Consider the following 21,342-nt stretch of genomic DNA (forward strand, 5'->3'; position numbering starts at 1 on the left):
ACGTAATTCGTTAAATAACGTCATTTCCGCTTTGAATTTACTATACGTTAAATAAAAGACTTATTTATGTCACTCACCACGCTAAAAAAAGTAGTCCGTTTCCTCCTCGCTCCAGAAGTGTGGTTCTTTGCTGACAACGGCTTGAGTATTTCCGGTGGGTTACACGCCAGAAGCACGGACTTATATACTTGTATTTACACTATGTGTGTAGTGAAGAAGGTATATTAAAAATCCATACTTTTGCGTGTCCAATAAATCAAATTATGGGATAAGAAATGAACAGAGTTCCTGCGCAGGATGATTTATTCCGGAGATCTCCGTTACATCATTGAATCAAACTCCAACAGTTTCAGATCAATAATGCCTCTCCTCTTTCGAAGAGCCCACACTTTATTACAATCAAATCGCCAGAACAGTGTCTCCAACACCGCCCCTCATGAATAAGTAAATGTGTTATACAATGGAAAAATACAGGTTGAAAAACAGAGTTCTCAGCACACAGATACAGCTGTATTCATCTCTAGTCAAAATATACTTTCAAGGCACTTCTCAGTACTTTCTCCCATAACAAAATCTCACAAACAAGTTGAACTCAACAGCTCCTAATGTAACATAGTTATATGAGTGTGCGCTCTCTTCTCACGAACAGAAATGTGTTTTCGCACAGAACGCTGAGAAGGAACTTTTTTAGACTAAATAATATGACCCAGCTTAAGGCCAGACCATACGAGGTCGACATCATCTGCTCTGCTCAGGACACAAAATATGTCTTATAGGTTAATATGAAGAATTAAAATGTTCATAATGTGTAACAATAGTTGATATATGAAATTAGGTATTAAAATTTTATAATATCTTTCAGTCCGCCCTTTGGGCTTTTTAAAATAAAGCCCAATAACTAAATATTTAAACATTTTTACCAAAGGAATCCCACGGGATTTTCATCATCGCAATGGCAGGTGCAACATAGGAAGAGGAAAAATGAAAACATTCTTTTTAGCAGGAGAGGAGGTCAGTCATATGTCAAAACAATGTGATTCATTAAAAGATTTTTTGTTTTTTTCTCAGTAAAATAGGCATATCATATATGAAGACAGTGTGTTGTGATTATGTTCAAAATTTGTGTTGGGGGATCCCAGAAATAGCAAATTGGCATGACAGTCAGTATGAGAAAGAGTGTCATTATGTACGTGCAATTGGAGATGCGATTGAAGACTTGTTGTCGTTTGGGCTAGGGAAGTTTTGTTGCTTGCGTTTTGTTTTTTTGGGGTTTTTTCAAACAGAGTCCTTCAGCTTTGCGATTGGCTGGCAACCTGTTCAGGTTGCACCTTGCCTCCTGCCCGAAGCCAGTTGGGATAGGCTCCAGTACCCTCACAATCCTTGTGAGGGCAAGTGGTCAAGGGAATGGATGGATGGATGGATTCCTTCAGCTTTTTTAGAACCCACATCAACTGCCAGAGATGATCACCGGGCCCAAGGTGTGACTCATTCTTTGTGGAACGCCCCGGAAAAGGGACACATTCCTCCTCTCTCCATTGGGTAATCCTCAGCTCATCTGGTGGAAACTGGAAGCAGTTGAATGGCCTCTCGGCTGGCACGTCTGGTCATTGGAGCAGCTGGCTGGTCTCTCTGTTGATTCCCGGTGGTGGCTGGCTCCTGAAGGTGGGGGTTGAGTAGAAGGCGGACCTCCGGCTGGTCTAATAGGCAAGATGTGGAACCAGGTGCCGCGTGGACTGGACTAGATTGACCTTTTCATCACCTTATCTGGGTGCAAAATATTTTCATTTAGTCACTAATAAACATTTATTCACATCCCTTCTTTTTGAAAGAGCATTTTGGTAGTGTTATATAGTTAGGAGTTAGTAAATGTTAGTAAAGTTCTGTAGGCCTCTCCTGTGGGAAAAAATTCTGTTTGTTGTGACATTCAATTAGGATCCAGCCTTTGGCTGACTTTAATGACCTGAGCACATTCTTAAATGCAAAAAATGAAAATCTTTAGCCAGTTCAAATCTGACGAGGCCAATTTTGTTTACAGAATGTAATAATTATTGGAATGTTTTATTATAATATTTATTGTTATATAGCATGGATGTGCTTCCGGCCATTAAATAAATGCAACTTTCGTCAACAAATAAAATCAAAAAATAACATCTAACCCCAGGGCCCCAGGGGAAAAATAGAAATAGAAATGGAACATATTCACCTTATTTTCGCCGTCTCTGCCAAAACTTACTCCTTCTCCATGGTCAAGGAAATCCCCAATTGTCCTCCTGTAAAATTCATTCTCACGGACTATCTATAATTATCGCATTAAGACTAACTTTTAATTTTAAATGTATTTATTTATCATGGACTGTTTGTGTCCTTCGCGACGATATACCCAGACCAACCAATAACTCCCCCATCTGAAAAAGATCGCTTTAGAGAATTTTTCAGACTAATATATAAAGTTTTGCAGTAAATAAATTTTGCTTGCTTTTTTGTTTAGAAAGAGGGGAAAATTTTACATTTAACCAGCAAATTCGACAATGCGTCCCAAGCAACTATTTAAATTTCAAAAGAGAATTCGGGAAAACACTAGAAGACCAAACTTAAAAAAGTAAAATATAATAATTAAGATTGAAATAAATTGTATCTTATCTGTATTCATATTAGCTGTTTCAATTTCTGAAACCAGACGAAATTTACCTGTATTATCTTTTGTACTATAAAAATATTGTAGCTTATGCCAATGAATTTTACAAAGAATCTCAGTTTTCAGCCAATTCATCAATTATTATTAATACATAAAGTTGCCCTTAGTTTTAATGTTATCATTAAGCTTGGTAGTCCCCCTTGTTGATGTTTGTCCAAAAAGCTGACTGTTTTAAAATAGACAGAGATAAACAAATCAGATCAAATCAAAATAGACATCAAACGTTTTTAAAATGTAATAAATCTGTGTGTATATAGTGTTGTCAATCAGTTCATTATATTTACGAAATGTTTTACTGTAAATGATATCACCTTATATCTGTCAAAAATAGAGTGCAGTGTAAACAGTCAGTATCACATCATATGGTCCGGTATCACTAATTCAAGGAAAGCATTGTTTGTGGGGTTGAGTCACCATCGTAGTGGACAGTTCTGGACGCAGGAATGCTTTAAGGACGCTTGTGCAGAGCATATGGAGCAGTTTTTCATAGGACAGTTCGTGCGGAGCATTGTGTGCATTGGGCAGTGGAGCAGTTTTTCTTTTATCACATTTGTATATGATGGCACAGTCATTGTGGCAACAGGTGGCGCCAGGAACCTCAACTCTCCATCAGGTATTGGCAGGATGTTTTGTGATGATGGCTGCATCACGCCCCTCTGATGGTGGTGGCAGTTGCAGTTTCTTTGTGGGTGGGGGGGTTTTAAAGAGGTCTGTGTCCCGCCAGTTGACTTTGTTCCGAAATAATGACCCCTGACCAATAATCCTCACTCGACTGAAAACATAAAATCTGCCCCAACAGTATTTAGGTTATAACATGTCAGTAAATATTAAAAACAAAAACTTCCTTTATTAAAAAATTTAAAAAAAAAAAAAAATTGAGAAAGGGGAAGAAAATAATATTTTTTTTAACTAAAAAAAATAAAAATAATAATAATAATAATAATTAAAACAATGAAAGTTTACAATTTTAAATAATTGCTAATTATATGTCAATATTTGTTATGGTTTACAATATTTAATTTAATATGTTTTGCATACCTTCATAAATAATACTTAGGATAAGATAGGACAGATATACTCTAACAATTTACAAATATAGTTAATTAATAAGTGTGTAGTTTTCAATTAATGTTTTCTCAATGGAGGCCGCAGCCCGTAAAGTCAGCCTTTGGTCAAACGTCAAAGCAGGAATGATTTTTAATTACATAGCACCTCAAATTATGTCAAAAATGTGATTCTTCCAGATAGCTTCCCCAGTCTGTTTGTAATGAGACTTCAAATGTCGAATTCAAAGGTTAAATATATTCAGGAGAGATTAAAATTATTTTCTATTTATAAACATGGGAGAAAAAAAAAAAAATTAAAAAAAACTCCTTTTAAATTATAATTAACACATTACTTCATCCCCAGGACCGGAATATGGCACTTTGGTGGGACCCCAATTGTCCTTAATGGGTGTGTCTCCTGATTCTGAAAAGATATTTAAAATTTATTAAACAATGTTCTCGCGCACAAACAAAATCATAAGGGAAAAAACAATCATCTATATAAAGAATTATTCCACATTAATTGCCATCCAAGTTATTCGTTTTTAGTTAAAGTTATTTATGTTCTATAAGCATAAGATATGCATCTAAATTTTATAATATCTTAAAACTATACCTCTCTATGTTATTTGTGTATTAATATTCGTTCGTTTTATAGCAAACATAATTTTAAATATGACGTATTTGCACTCGTGAAGCCAGTTTAAGTATTCAACATTAGTGCTTAAGAAATTTATATAAGGGGCTTATAAAATCAGTTATGGCAACAATTTATATAATGTCGTTCAATTATTTAACGCAGACAATTGCGGGTTTTAGCGTTAGAAGTTTTATTAGTAATTTTACCGTCTAATTAATTTATCCCGTTTAGCGCTTATTAAACGGCTTAATTTGTTTTATTACATAAATTTGTATTATACAGTTATTTTATTTGCAAAGCAACATTTTAGTATTAATCATTTTTTCAATAAACTTTTCTTAAAGATACGTCCGGGACTCTCCTCTATATAAAAATTACATACACTCATAACATTATTAACGGGCGGTCGCCGTGTACGCACATTCAAAGTTAAATTGCCGTCATTAAAACCATCGAACAAATGCCATATCCTATTAGAATAAACTAACCTTTTTCACAATATAATCAAGTCCCGTCGTTCAATATTAATTACATTTTAAGTCATTATTTAAACGGTATGTTTAATCCGGAAGCTTTAATTCCGACTAGCGGAAGTGATATCAGGTTAAATCATTTAGTCTTATATCATTATTTAAAGTTATATAAATGGTTATAACTTCACAAAAATACCTAAAGCTAGTATTCTAGCATTATTCATCATCATCTTATCCAAAAATACACGATTATGTGTCGTTTTTATTCCACTCGTAAACGTGTTCTTTTATCTCGTATTTTTACGTCGAACGCCCGCGGCGCAAGCCTCAACGTCCCCCATCAATAAAATTAACTTACTGTAGCTTATAACGGTGCCATAAGATTTATTCCACCGCAATCGTGCACCCAGTCGTGCAATTATTTTATTTCTCGCCTTATATTTCATAACGATTCTCCGCTGACACCAGCGCATGCGCACACAACTCCCTGTCGCCTCGTGACGCGGCATCCGGTTGCAACCATTTTTGTAGTTCTCAAACAGTGTTTTCTTTCTATTAATTATTGCCCGTATTTTATAGCTTATTATATTATATTATATTATATTATATTATATTGTAGCTAAGTCGTATTAATATTTCTAAATACAGTGACGTCTCACTTATAACAAAATTAGTCAACAACATATCTCATCGCGGTCCCTTTAAGATTTTACCGTGACGTTAGAGTTTCTTCACCGACCAGACGGCATACACACACACAACGGACAGACAAGACATGTCGCTTTGTACGACATATCAAAACATATAAAATCCGGATAACTGTTCTTGTCCCAGCTGAACAGTATTGTCTAAGAATTTTAATAACCGAATATTCCAAGACCCATCGACCGATCTTAAGGAGTTCCAAATATTCTTATGTCGGTCTGACTTCCATAAGTTGAGCAAATATCTCTTGTCTAAGAATATCAATAACCAATTATTCAAAAGACCTAGCGATTGATCTTAAAACGGCATATTAAGTCCGTTTTATGTCAATCTGACTTCCATAAATTGAGCAAATATCTTGTCCCGATTACATAACAGCAGTTGTACTCTCTGCTGCGTCTATCCGCTGACTTTTATTTTATTCAAGGATCATTTCTAATTACCCAAGAATCTATCGCTTGTAAAAACAAAATGCTTTTCTTGTAAAGACAAAAATGCTTTTCAAACTGACTTCCTCTCAACTTCAATACATATATATGGACTCCAAACCAATTATCCAAATATCTAACGCTTATAAAAACAAAAATGATTTTTAAGCTGACTTCCTCTCAACTTCAACCCATATATGTGGACTTCAAACCACTTATCCAAACAACTTCAACACATATATATGGATTTCAAACCAATTATCCAAATATCTAACGCTTATAAAAACAAAATGCTTTTTAAGCTGACTTCCCCATGCAGTTGCACTCAATTCAACGTGACAGCATCTTCATAAATATTGCTCGTCACCACATGTGTATTTTTCAAATACCGTAGGAAAATCCACAATCATGGACTCCATACAACCAAACAATTTAAACTTATACCTCTGTTCACACAAATCCCACCTTTGATTTAGTTATTTACAAAACGCATGGCGGCCGGAGCGGTCCGAAACAGAAAGAATTCCTTAAACGTGGATAATTACTCCACTTACCTCAGTTAATATGGCGCCAGGAATTCAAACCGTCCGCGAACGCCACAACCGTCAAACGTCTTTGTAGTCAGGTTGTCACCATCTGAAGAAGGTATATTAAAAATCCATACTTTTGCGTGTCCAATAAATCAAATTATGGGATAAGAAATGAACAGAGTTCCTGCGCAGGATGATTTATTCCGGAGATCTCCGTTACATCATTGAATCAAACTCCAACAGTTTCAGATCAATAATGCCTCTCCTCTTTCGAAGAGCCCACACTTTATTACAATCAAATCGCCAGAACAGTGTCTCCAACACCGCCCCTCATGAATAAGTAAATGTGTTATACAATGGAAAAATACAGGTTGAAAAACAGAGTTCTCAGCACACAGATACAGCTGTATTCGTCTCTAGTCAAAATATACTTTCAAGGCACTTCTCAGTACTTTCTCCCATAACAAAATCTCACAAACAAGTTGAACTCAACAGCTCCTAATGTAACATAGTTATATGAGTGTGCGCTCTCTTCTCACGAACAGAAATGTGTTTTCGCACAGAACGCTGAGAAGGAACTTTTTTAGACTAAATAATATGACCCAGCTTAAGGCCAGACCATACGAGGTCGACATCATCTGCTCTGCTCAGGACACAAAATATGTCTTATAGGTTAATATGAAGAATTAAAATGTTCATAATGTGTAACAATAGTTGATATATGAAATTAGGTATTAAAATTTTATAATATCTTTCAGTAGGCACAAACTGTGGCGTTTTTGCCGTACAGACACAAAATAACATGAAAACGCAGCAGAAAAATCTATGTATTCAAGGGAGGCTCCTTTTGCGGGTAGGATAGAGCTGCACATACAAGTCGTGACTATATACACCAAGAGTCATTGCAAATCAAATAAGCAAAGAAGAAGAAAATAAGGCGAGGAAGAAAATAGCAAGCATGCGCACAGTGAAAAACAATGCCACGATCGATCGAGGTATTCCAAATACATTTATATGAGCAAGAATTCCGTTTATTAAAGGGGTTACCCAGGGGTCTTATTCAGGTTTAACTAACCATACATGTTAGCTTTTCCTTGTGTTGTAATTTTGCACTGTTCACAAATGTACACTTTAAAGAGTTTAACTTATTTGCTTAAGTACATGACCATTTTTTATGCTTAAAGAATGTTTACAAGTCTTGGTGATTTTTTTTTATTATGGTTGAAAAAACCCCCCACAATGTTTACAAGTTCAGGTTGCACACAAATAATAAAAATCAAAACACCTGTACATCTTGGGTCATCTCTGAATCTACACGACAGTTGGACAGTGATTTGCCAGGGCACAGCACACAGTGAAAACCTTATCCAACAATGTGACCTCTTCTCCTTTACATGGTACAATCATTCTTACAGGAATAGTTCCATTTAAGATGTTATACTTTTGGCATATTTCAAATCACCCATGTTACATAGATTCTTAAATGTGCTATTTTCCGAGTTTCCTCCACGTCTCATGCCTGAAGAGTAATAAAAACATTTGAGAAATAAAATCCTGATGTAGGTTATTATAATTTGTGCATGATTAATAACTAAAAACTACAAATTATCAATTCTGAAACAGAGGAAGCAGAACGTAGTTAGATATAAGGCATACAGCAATGAATCACATTGAAAATTATAGAATGATAATCATAACAAAACATTGACAATAAAAATAACATAAAAGGGACTTTGAACACTGAATAGCTTGGAAGTCAACATATCTAACCCAGTTCATTGACAAAAAAGGCTGATTTGTCTTTCATTAAGAATCACATTTAACCTTCCCATGAAACATCAGTTTCTTCACAGTCCATCTAATCAATCACTTCTCATGGACATCATAGCATTAAGTGCATGCATCGCTTTAAATATTTTTGCACCAGCGCTAATTTTTCAGATTATACAAACACTACAAGATGATACAAAAAAAATCCTGCCAGAAAAAAATAAAATAATGTAAGTTTTCGTAAATATTTACCTTAGTAAATACTTTTACATTTACTGTTAAATGTACAAAACATTTACATTTTCATTGCAAGCTTCTTGATTACTGCGTTTTTCACCAGGCACTTGTGTCTCTTGACTTTAAACTTGTGAGAGAATCTTCGGCCACAAACTGTGCAGGCAAAAGGTTTCTCACCAGTGTGGGTTCTCATGTGCCCTTTTAAGCTTTTCTTCTCAGAGAATCTTTGACCACAAACTGAGCAGGCAAAAGGTTTCTCACCAGTGTGGGTTCTTGTGTGCTTTTATAAGTTTCCCTTCTGAGAGAATTTTTGACCACAAACTGGGCAAGCAAAAGGCTTCTCACCAGTGTGGGTTCTTGAGTGCATTTTTAAGTTTCCCTTCTGAGAGAATCTTTGACCACAAACTGAGCAGGCAAAAGGTTTCTCACCAGTGTGGGTTCTTATGTGCCCTTTTAAGTTTCCCTTCTCAGAGAATCTTTGGCAAAAAACTGAGCAGGCAAAAGGTTTCTCACCAGTGTGAATTCTCATGTGTTCTTTCAAATCTTTTTTATGAGCATACGTTTTCCTACACCGAGAGCATTTCCAGCACTTGTTGTCAGTCTGACATGTCATATCACCTTCAGACTCATCATCGAGAAGAGTGTGTGACATAGCGTCGTCACTATCTGATAGTGGAGCTAGGAGGCCGTCTGCTTGTGATCCTCCACAGTGGTCTCCATCACTTTCAGTTGTCATTTTTTTACATTAGCAGCTGCTTGGAGGCTCCGCCCCTCTGCTCACCTCACTTGCACCATCTTCACTCTTCAAGGAGACACAAGTCGATGGCAAGATATAGACATCCTTCTCCTCTTGCTCCTCTTTGATGTCGGGAGGGTCTTCTCTCTCTCCTTTCATGCAAGGGTGCTCTGGCTCCTCCTCTTTTTTGATGAAAGGAATCTGTTGCTGCTCTTCTTCCTCTTTAAAGTCGGGGGCCTCTTCATCATCCTCTTCTTTTTTAATGTGAAGATGCTCTGGCTCCTGCTGCTCAGGACAAACATATTCACTGATGTCTGCAAGACACAGGAAATCAAACACAACTTTATCCAACAATGTGACCTCTTCTTCTTTAAATGGTACAATCATGCTTACAGGAATAGTTCCATTTAAGATGTTATACTTTTGGCATATATTTCCAATCACCCGTGTTACATAGATTCTTAAATGTGTTATTTTCCGAGTTTCCTCCACGTCTCTAGCTGCTAACTGACAGCGGCCTTTCGTGAATGCAGGAAGTTTAACTTCGGTTTCTCCCTCACTAGTAAATGGCATTTCCTAAATGCTAAGCAAGTGAAAGTAAAAAGTGTGCAAACCTGCTCTGTGTAACACAACACGTGGCTGCTGGCAAAGTCTGACTGCGTCCACTCGTTGACAACAACGCTCGTTTTCCTCTTCTGTTCCACATAGTTCCTCCGCGTACTTTGCTGTCCTTCTTGCGTACATTTTCACAGGAGAATCTCAACACTTTCTACCAAACGCGTGTCTTGGTTAGCGGCTAGGGAGCTAAATTAAGATAGGCAGGGAAGCTTCAACGCGCAACGAGACAAGTTAACCCGAACATAAACGTTTGTAAACGTGAAGTACTGTGTCGAGCCCGTTCAGTACTATCGGCAACAATTCGTTTTTCACTCATTGGCCGATTGCAAGCAACGTTCAACTTTACCCATGTAACGCCATGCTCCGGGTGATCTTCTTCTACTGGAGTTTGTTTGGCGTTTGGCAAACCAACGCAAAGGCGCACTGCCGCCACCTACCGGGCGTGGAGTGTGACCTGTAACTTTTTCGACGCACCTCATAAAGCTTCGATTATTTATTGTGAATGAAAATGTTTTAAAACTGTTCTTGAGTTCCTTTGTTGCAAATGTTTTCAAATAAAACGCATGAATTATTTCCATAGTATATATTAATTTGATTCTCGCACCGTGTGTTTTTCACATTCGCAATGCATTGTGGTCAATATCAACCCAGTTCAGTGTTTTTTTTATTTATAAAATAAAAATTAAAACCAACAGAAATTATATTTGCAAGAGGTCTTTCTATAACAAATCAATTATATCCAATAAAGAAACTAAATTAAGCCAGTTCAGTGTTTTTTTTATTGAACAATTATACGGAAACAAACACAAGGCACTCGTATCATCAAATGACAAATTGCTAGACATAGACTGAGCATAAGTATTCTAACAATACAATTGAATGTAGAAAATAAAAAGGTAAACAAAAAACAAAACAAAAAAAACACTAAAATAAAACTTAAAACCAACAGAAATTATATTTGTAAGAGTACTTTCTATAACAAATCGATTATATCCAATAAAGAAACTAATTTAATGGCTTTTCTATCCATAGCCAATTTCAAAGATTTACAAAATAGTAGAAAGTCATATTTCCAGTGGAGTAGGCACAGTTTTATTTTTAAATATCTGCACTTACACAAATTCTAAAGCAACAAAACATTCAAAACAAATTCTAGTTCCTTATCTTCTTGAAACACAGCAAACAAAATCGACTCTTCTGTCAGGGGGAAATCAATATGTTTTGATTGCAACCAACTCCTTAAATTAGTCCAGAAGGAATTGTACTACATTGGAGTGAAAGAAAATATGGTTCAGGTTTTCTACATCCACATCACAGAACACACAATCATTTACATCAAAATCAAACCTCAGTCTTAAAAACTCATTAGCCAGGTACATTTTGTTCAACATTTTGAATGGGACCTCTTTTGCTTTGCGAGGTACTGGAAATAATATATAATTGTTTCTCATGTTTTTAATCTTGTCAATATCAAATTGTTTCACAATATATGACCTCTTAATGGGATTACAATAATATTCATCTAACAGCACTTTCCTGATAACCTTGTTATGACATTTATAACCACAAAAATCCAGTCCCCCAATGCTCCAGAAACTCCAGAATTCCGAACATCTTCTTTCGCCATCATTCTTAAAGAGATCGGAATTGCATTTGTTATCTTTGTATATTAGACAACATTGTATTTGGTATTTTTGACAAAAGTCTTCACGTCGCAACAGGTTCCCATTTTTGTCTAACAAGTGCGCTACAGCCCTTTTGAATTCCATTCTACCCTAAAAACGGATGTCCTGTTGTGCAATATGTATAGATTATTCCAGATCGGGGTATTCTGTGGAGTAAAATTATGGCAGTACAATAATTTCCCATAGAGAAGTACTTGTTGATGAAAATCAGAAAGTTTAACCGGTAGTTATCTACATTCAAAGATTCCAGCCATTTTAACTTCAAGACTCCGTTCAAAACATCAAAATTAATGGCGTTTATGCCACCTTCTTCATTCCCCTACCCATGTCATTTTTCCTTATATACTGGTATTTGTTTCTCCATATGAATCTAAAATGTATAGTATTGATCATCTTAATAATTTTAGTGGAAATTGGTAAAGAAAATGCAGGGTAGATGACTCTTGACAGGCTCTCCATTTTTGTCAATAAAACCCTTCTAAAAATAGAAACATCCCTTTGCAGCCATCTGTTTAAAACAGATTGACATGTGTCCAGTTTCTCGGATATAAATTTCTTTCTGACATCATTTTGTCATCAGAGATAGCAACCCCCAAGTATTTGACTTTCTTTTTTTTTATCTCTATACGCCACACAGATTGCAATTGACAACCATGTAATGGCAAAATCTCCCATTTTTTCGAGTTGTAAACCAGAAGCCTTTGAGAAAACATCAATAGCTTGTAGAGCCAGTGGAACTTGATCCACATCCTCCAAAAATTAAGTTGCATCATCTGCTAAATGACTTATCACAATTTTCTGCTCCATTACTTTCAGCCCTCTAATCCCACTGGTTCTTAATAAAATAGATAACATTTCAGCAACCATTATAAACAGTAATGGTGAACTCCCACAACCCTGTCGAATTCATCTCAATGTCAAACCTGGGGGAAGTGCCATGACCTAAGGCTACTGAACTGCTAATCCATTTATAAAGCATTCCAATAATGTCCATACATTAATTACATAAAAGGGTGCTCCACTGAGTCTAAAGATATACAAATCTAAAAACAAAATAAATCCTCTTTCATAAACTATTTGACTATAATGAAGCAAATCCCATACAAGTTTAATGTTAGTGTGACTTGACTTACCTTTTAAAAAACAGATTGTCTTTCACTAATTATTTCAGACAAACCTATTTTAAGTCGAGCTTGTTATATTAGGCCTCTTAATGATTAGAGCTAGGCCGTTGTGTCGCTGTGACCTGTCCTGGCTTGGCGCCTTTCCCATAGTTTCTGAGGTGTCCCATCTCGAAAAACAGGAAAAAAATGTACAAAACCAACACAACTGTTTACTGTATATGAAGAATATACTCAATGCTAAAGCCAGTTTAATGTACCCTAGGACAATCATCAATTTCAATTTAATCTATTTGGAAATACAAGCTCATAAGTCACTGCAGAAAAACTACCACTACCAAGAAGCTCCAGCCCCCGGGTCCGGCTGTAACATGTTCTCCTGGCGCTTCCGTAGGTGTTTCCACATTGCAAAAAAAATGAACACTCTGATTTGTCGTGACTGTGAATACATGTTTCCACGTGCCCTGGCATTGATTAGCGACCTGTCATGTCTTTGATTAGTGAACAGTTACAGTAAAAATGACAGCAAATGAATTTGAGGGTTTATAGTTTATGTTCCCCAAACCAGAGTAAAACATATGCAGTTTTTCCTAGCACTAGGAGAACAGTGTCATCTAGAGGTTGCTTAAGTGTACAGACACCAAGAATGAAGGCCTTGACGTCATCTTTTCAACACTGAACAGAAGAAGAACACGCATGGCCAAGAAGAAAAAATTATGACACCGTCCGGTAACATGAGCAAGATGAGTTGAGAGGAGTCTAGAAGAGCATGGTCTGCAGGAACTTGCGCACGGACGCCATTTCCTGTTGTTGCTGCCAAGGGACAAAGTGCAAGATGATTTCATGTCAGCGGCAGGACTCGACTCAGTGTCCATGAGGATCTTCTTCTGCATGGTGGCCATCTCCTTTCTCAGCTCCTGCTGTGCCCGATGCAGGACGTCCTCGTGGCTCTTCTCCATCTCCCCCATGTTCTGCATATGCCAAACGCCGCAACGAGAAGAAAAACAAGAAGATTCCATTTGAATGAAATGAGATGGACAAACGTGAATACTCACATTATTTTTTTCAGATGTCCAGCAGTGCCTTGAGATACGAGATACGGAACAATCGCATGCTCAAAGTCTGTTATTTCCTGAATTGGCCGCAATGGGGTAGAAGCCACGGGCTTCCGGGTTCTACAGATCAGCGCCGTTTACGGCCACCGCTGGACGCGTTCCAACACTCACACTTCCACCCCCGCGCTCCCGCTCATCAGTGGGAGGGCGTCTCGTCTATCTGAAAACCTTCGGACACTGAGACAGACACTACACACTCACAGCCTCGCACCGGTCGACGGGAACGCGCAACCGAGGGGCACAAAGGCGGAAGCGCAAGTACTGGGACGCGGCCCACACGTCGCAAACCGGAAACAAAAACAAAGTTCCGTGGCACATAGTCCATAATAGATGTGCCTACGTGGCGGCCATGATGGCAGGCCCGACCGTCCCATCAAAGCTAATAGAATGCATGGATGTTAGCTTAGTAGCTCAAAGGAGCGTATAGCAGTAGGTGCTATCTAGTCAAGTCTCTTAGACATTCTGTTTTTGGTACAGTATACAGCTGATTTTTATTTTTGTAAAGGCCTTATGTAATAAATAACAATGAATCATAACAGCGGTGAGAAAGGAAGCACACCCGGTACACGGCTCAAGCAATCAACTTCACGCCCAAAATCCCCCTCCGATTTTGGAGATTTTCAAAATGTATTCACAATAATTCTAGACCATTTTAGGCCATAACAGAAGTACTTCAAAGTAAAAGACAATCGTCTCTAACAGACGAACTCTCCTATCAATTAGTTCAATTAAATGGTGGTTAAACTGTCCAGCATTTCTTTCTCCAAATCTGAGATGATAACCACAAGCGCAAACAAAGTCTAAAGCCATTGTAGATGTTTAAAGCATGTATGGCTGTCGGGTATCCTGCTGCAGGGTTTCGCCATTTACCAAATCGTCAACCTCTTACAATAATTGCCTAAGTTTTGTTTGTTTGTGCGCAATTTTTTGGGGGACCAAATCATCTCCTCATGAGGAAAATGATTACATTTTGTGTGTTTCCTGAAAAATCTGAAAAAATGACTTAAGCAATTATTGTAAAGGATTAATTTTGGATTAAACTAAAAATGTGAAATCCTAACAGGAAAGCTGCCTGTTGCTGTTTTGACCTTGACAAAGTGCTTGAAGAGCCCTTGCATGGCCTCCACTTTCTGCTTCTGAAGAACTTGGCTCTGCTGGACCACATTCTGCTGCTGGATCATCAGATTCTGAAAACACACACACGGTGTCACATAAGATAAGGTCCACAGATTGTCACACCCACCTAAGTGGGGCATAATTCGTTCTCTGCATTTGACCCATCCCCTGAGGGAGCGGTGAGCAGCAGCAGCAGCTGCGCTCGGGAATCATATGGAGATCTAGCCTCCCCATTCCAACCCTTAATGCTGAGTGTCAAGCAGAGCGGCAATGGGTCCCATTTTTATAGTCTTTGGTATGACCCGGCCAAGAATTGAACCCACGACCTCCCAGTCTAAGGGAGGACACTGTACCACTCGCCCACTGAGCCGGTAAGTGGAGTGGAGTGGAGAGCTGCATGATAAGACCTTCAAAGAGCCAATAGCACAGACTAGCTGCACTTTTTTTGGGAGCTGCTCACTATCGATTTGTCAAAGAGTTTTTTTCCCTATTTATTGATGTATCCGATTTTTGTGGAAAACAACATTATAGCAAATGTCTATCTTTTTATTGTAGAAAAACAGGACATTGTTTGAAATTGCCAGTGCAGAAAATGCCTCAATTGTGGTTGAGTTACTGGTTTGTTGTGTAACATGTTGCAGTGTTAAGTAGCAGTCGAGATGCCCCATTCACAGTACTGACAAATTCATCCATAGAATGTCAATTGCGTTATATGAGCTGGACCGAATCAAATCAAATGAAATCAAATTGAATCATAAGCCCACTTAATTTAACCCTCCTCGAATCGTATCGCATCCCATGCATCTAGATATACAAACTGTCTTTTATTGGAGAGATGACCACCCTTAATATTCTAGATGTAGGCTATAACGTTTTTTCCCCCCTTCTATGTCCTCAAAAGTGTCCGTACTTTCAAGTCAAGAAGTCCTAAAAGAAAATTGTACAAATGTCTCAGCTCTAGTCACATGCCTCATTTATTGTTTTGTGTGTTCGTGTGTATGTGTGCTCGCACATTGAGCTTCTCCTCCTGCTCCTTCATTTGCTCCACTTCCATCTGCCACTGCTGCAGGACTGACGACAACTGCTGAGAACACTCCTGAGTCATCTTCTGCCTGCACACATGCACACCAGCACCACATAATTGAGCCAGGTAGAGCACAAGAGGCGTGTTGGACGATACATGACGTCATGCACACGCAGAAATATCATACAGTACCTTTGCTTGTGGTAGTTGTTCCACGTTTGTTCCATTTTCTGCTGCCCTCCGTTCATGCAAATCTTGGTCAGACTTTCCAGACGCTTGCGCTTGGTGAGCATCAACTTGTTGATGTCGGCTGTGGGCAGGCACACACACGCACACACACACACACACACACACACACACACACACACACACACACACACACACACACACACACACACACACACGCACGCACACACGCACGCACACACACACACACACACACACACACACACACACACGCACACACAAAGATGATTGAACACACACACACAACACAGGACAGAAGCACACACATTGTTGGATGATGGACAATGTTGTCCACAATGACATTTCACTCCAAGGTGAACCTGCGGGACGGAATGATTCCCTCACCTTTGACAACATTGCAAACCTTCAGTGGATGGTGTGGGTACCTTTGCAAAATAGTCAGGTCATTTAAATTGATTTGATGTTGTAAATTTGTTGCAAATATTCTGCAATGGAAACTTCAAACAATGTCCTGTTTTTCTACAATTAAAAAAAAAGCTGGTTTGCTATTATTATCTCTAGATGTTTTTTATTAACTTTTTAAATGAACAAAACTCACTAAATATAGTGTTGGGCGGACATTGAAATTGTTCATGACAAGTGCGTTCTTACCTCCAAAGCACTCCAACATGTTGTTAACTTTACTCCTACAAACAAACCATTGAGCTCATTAGCTAGCAGCTCTAAATCATGAATAAATAATTAAAGAAATATTGAATTGTGGATAAATGAAGTAAATTGTTAGACTACCCTACAGCAATTGCAGCGTCTTCATCTTTAAAGTCAGCAGCTGCTCTTTTTCTCAACGGAGCATTTTTCTCACCTGGAGTTTTCTCTTGTGACGCTATGTGGAAGGGAGCAAAAGATTCACGTAGCAGTAGTTAGAAAAAGCTAAGGCACATTTACCTCCCCCGTCGTCATCTTCTGAGCCGCAGTGGAGCGCTTTAGCGTAAGCTTCTTCAGAGGGCCTCTTCTTCTTCATTCTTTTGCCGGCCGACATTTTTGGGAGTTTGTTCAGCTAGCCGGCTAACGTTAGTGGTGGCCAATGCCTGTTTAGCACGCAGAGCTAATGGCGGTGATAAATGACCTGTGAAAACTAACCTTTCCCTGGTCGCTTTTGTCCCAACAATAAAATAGTTGCCCCAATAATATCGATGTTTTATGGACACAAACAGAGGAGCAGTAACCGAGCCAAGCAGCCTGTTCCCACCAGAACCTTCCAATGCAGCTTTTTTTGTTGAAGCGTCAAAGCTTTTTGCTTAAAATAAATAAAAACAAACTTTCAATAAATTTAACAAATAAGAATTTATTTCTTTTGCGTCTTATAAGTAATAATAATTCATTTTAACATGGCTCCAAACATGTTGATTTTTCACATTACTGACCCTTTAACTCCACTAAGTGGGCAAAACTTAAGTACAAGATAGAAACTATAAACTAACTAAACTAAATTATACTAAAGCTAGTCCCAGTAGTACTGTCAAAGTTAAAGCGTTAACTAATTAATTACAAAAAAATATTGTATTAATCACACTATTAATTTTGACCACAGATTAGCCGTTATTTTGACAGTGGATAGTTACTTAACCCTGGAGAACCCAAGAACCCTTTTCTTCTTTGGAAAATTATGAATTACACATTATATGACTGCTATAAGTTCACTGAACACCAAAATATATGTTTTTTCAATGTTTTTTTCAATTTATTCCCTAATTTAAGATTAGGGCGAAATTTGACCCTTTGGGATTTAGGGGTATCATTTCGAAAAATCTGAACAACAAAAACTGTCAGTAAACTATTTAGAATTTAAGAAAATAATCAAAAAAATACACAGCTACATTGAACAATATAATTTTTTTGTTTTATTTGTTTATTTTAGCCATATTGTCACCACCACTCTGGCTCATGTAAATGCAATATTCATCCACTAGATGGCCCCATGCAGGGGTCAGAAGTGGCACTCTGGACTTTTGAAGTTAAATTTGTAAAAAAAAAAAAAAAAAGGTATTTGTTATTTGAGTAGCAGAATTTATAGGGGCCAAATTTGACCCCGTGGGTTCTCCAGGGTTAAAGGTAGCACAGATTGTGTTTGAGCAATAAACATAACTACATGCCTACAAGCATTTAATAAATGTTTGTGTATGACATTCAGAATATTTGTTCATGTCAAACTACTGGTGTATTTTTTAATTTATTTTAAATTATGCAAGTAATTAACAGATTTAAAAAAATAAAAATAAAAAGGATGAGAGTGTGCGGTGGATCACAAAATGTTGAAGACGTCCTCATAACATTAAATGTCGAAACAATAAACACAACAGGTGCTCTTCAAATTTGGTGAGCAAAAAATGTTGATTAAAAAAAAGCATTTTTAATTAAGCAATCAATCGTGATTAATCCAAATTCTAAGATGTGATTTATCTGATTTAAAACATTTAGTTTGACAGCTCTACTAATAAGTTGGAAGTTTGTTAAACTAGTTGCTCTAACTTTAATTCATAAACCAATAATTTAAAAAAAAATGTTTAAATCACTTAAACTCTTAACTACTCTGAATAGCTAACAAGTTGATTAAAGTTAGAAAAAAATACATAAAAGAGATATTCTTTCACTCTGGTATTATTGTAAAATAAGTTAGAAATAACTAAAAGAGGAATATTTTGGATATTTATTAACAATTTAAAAATAATACAAATGATTAAAACTACATAAGAATCACTCTCAAATGAATTTCACAGTACAGAGCTGCTACAACTCAAAAGTTCCTTAAATCGATCTTACATCCAAGATTGAGTAACTCAAGCAAACAAATAAAAAGTGGATAGCATAAGTAATTAAAAGAAAAGATAAACTATATAGACCTTTTTTTTTAGGATAAGACACATTTAGTCACTCGCTTATAAGGTAAAAATAATCCATTCCTCAAATATTGAAAAAAGTTAAAATCCATAGATGAGGGCAAAAAAGCTTTGAAATGAAATAGCTTGTTTTAGGTGGAGTTGTCGAGTGGCCAATCTCACTTAAATCTATGATAAATCCAATAACTCACTTTCTACTTTAGTTCCTTAAATTTGTCTAGTTTCAATAAAATACCTGTACTTCTCCTTTCAACCCTGCACTTTTACACATCTGCATTTTGGAGACAGAAACGGTCTTTTCCCAAAGCACCTAACGCTGTCAAGTTCGCCTCTGTGAGACAAGAGTTGGGAAAAAGCCCCAAACTTCTGCAAACTGAGCAGAGAACTGGATTTTTCTGGAACAATCCAGCTCCCTGTGCAGCGAGCTTGTATACTTTCCCTACTGTAACTCTAAAAGAAGTCAGTATTCATTATCCACCGTTTGCATTAAATCACTCAAAGTTTCACGCAAATGCCCTTTTACATTGTCAGTGTTGTGACTTATTCTGTAGCCATACAAATGTGTCATAAAATATCACACTAAAATCATGTTCATGTTTGTAAATATGTGATTAAACTGAGATAAATGTATTTACACACGTCATCACCTTACCCTCACGAGTTAATGACAGGTCTCCTATTTAATGACTAATTAACAAGAACAAACCATGTTTCATTCCTAACTCATAAATATTAGTGTGAGCCTAAATTCATGGGGATCTTATCATTCTTAACTCTTTGCCCGCCAAAAACGTTAAATAACGTTTCGAAAAATCCTACGGAGGACAGCCAAAGACGTTAAAAGACGTTCACTATGTTTTTTTTGTTTGTTTTTTTCGAAAAGGGTGGAGGAAAGCCTTGGCCAGCTGTGCTGAAAGTATCAAGCAGATCTAGTTAGTATAATGCCTATTTTTGGGCACTAGATGGCAGCGATGACTCTCTTTGGACAAGATTGGGTAGGCGTCAGTAGAAGACGTGAGGCGGAGCTAGAGTGTTGAGGGAAGAATGACTGAGGAAGCGAAAATGGCGACTGGTTGCAAGAAGCTCACGCTTGAGCATTTTTTTCAAAGACGAAAAGCATCGACCAATGCTAAAGAGCACATTGATGACGACGATGAAGATGATGATGGTGACTCCGAAGTTGACGCCGAAGTTGGAAGCGTTGACGCGGCGGCTATGATCACGTCATAAAGCCTCACTGGCTAGCGATGCTAACGCCGGAAAACGCGGAGCACAACCGAGAACTTCTGCACAGGCGGACGTTCAATCGGACGACGAAGAGTACCCCGAGTCCAATGCATATTCATCGGAGTGGGTACAGTCTGATCACGGAGAAGACACTGGTTATGGACTATTATGCCACCATGAATGGAGCGGATAAGATGGATCAGAACATCTCTTACCACCCGGTATAGGAACTGAAGGACATGAGGAAGCCAGACGTAACACCAGGTCACCGTATCATAATCCCGAGAGTTAACTTGATGACAACATGGCCAAACACACATTGCAGTATATACTGTACTTGCTATTCCCCGGAAAAAAAAGCCAGCAAGAAAGTGTAGCGTCTGCATGCGAAGGGGCAATCGCAGTGAAACTAATCTGTTGTGCAAATCCTGCTGCGTCCCCTTGCCTCACCAAGAAGCTCTAGCCCCCGGGTCCGGCTGTAATATGTTCTCCTGGCGCTTGCGTAGGTGTTTCCACATTGCAAACAAATTGAAGACTCTGATTTGCCGTGACTGTGAATACTTGTTTCCACGTGCCCTGGCATTGATTAGCGTCCTGTCATTTCTTTGATTAGTGAACGATTACAGTAAAAATAACAGCAAATGAAATTGAGGGTTTATAGTTTATATTCCCAAAACCAGAGTGAAACATTTGCAGTTTTTCCTAGCACTAGGAGAACAACAGTGCCACCTAGAGGTTGCTTAAGTGTACAGACACCAAGAATGAAGCGCTTGATGACATCTTTTCAACACTGAACAGAAGAACACGCATGGGCAAGAAGAAGAAATGATGACACCGTCCAGTAACATGAGCAAGATGAGTTGAGAGGAGTATGCATTACGGGCAGGGCGAGTAACTGCCTCTAACATGCATGCTATTGTCACCACAAGGATTGCTATAAAATGCTAGTGGGTTTTTAAATTAAATTGGAAAATGTAATGTCTTATAAGCAGGTATAATTTTACTTTGCCTACACTTTAGTATGTGTGAGTTTACTGACTGAAGATCGCTAAGTTTTATTTTTTAAATATGT

At 37.7% G+C, this 21,342-nt stretch overlaps 2 protein-coding genes across 2 annotated transcripts in view; both read right to left on the reverse strand.

The window, feature by feature from the left end:
- Positions 1 to 285: 285 nt before the first annotated feature.
- Positions 286 to 21,342, reverse strand: part of LOC144037922 (uncharacterized) — a 47,604-nt gene continuing 26,547 nt past the window's right edge. The window contains 2 exon segments of the mRNA XM_077549810.1: positions 286 to 4,165; positions 6,542 to 8,987. Coding sequence (XP_077405936.1) covers positions 8,583 to 8,987 — 405 coding nt within the window. The 3' untranslated portion in view covers positions 286 to 4,165; positions 6,542 to 8,582.
- On the reverse strand, positions 13,234 to 17,185 carry LOC144037929 (synaptonemal complex protein 3-like). The gene is made up of 8 exons (XM_077549816.1): positions 17,092 to 17,185; positions 16,936 to 17,029; positions 16,798 to 16,832; positions 16,132 to 16,249; positions 15,928 to 16,027; positions 14,888 to 14,986; positions 13,539 to 13,655; positions 13,234 to 13,497 (listed from the first exon to the last, which is right to left on the reverse strand). The coding sequence occupies exons 1-8, from the start codon at positions 17,183 to 17,185 to the stop codon at positions 13,444 to 13,446; spliced, it is 711 nt and encodes a 236-aa protein (XP_077405942.1). The 3' UTR covers positions 13,234 to 13,443.

Source organism: Vanacampus margaritifer, chromosome 18 (assembly GCF_051991255.1).
Source record: "Vanacampus margaritifer isolate UIUO_Vmar chromosome 18, RoL_Vmar_1.0, whole genome shotgun sequence".
Classification (NCBI taxonomy): domain Eukaryota; kingdom Metazoa; phylum Chordata; class Actinopteri; order Syngnathiformes; family Syngnathidae; genus Vanacampus; species Vanacampus margaritifer.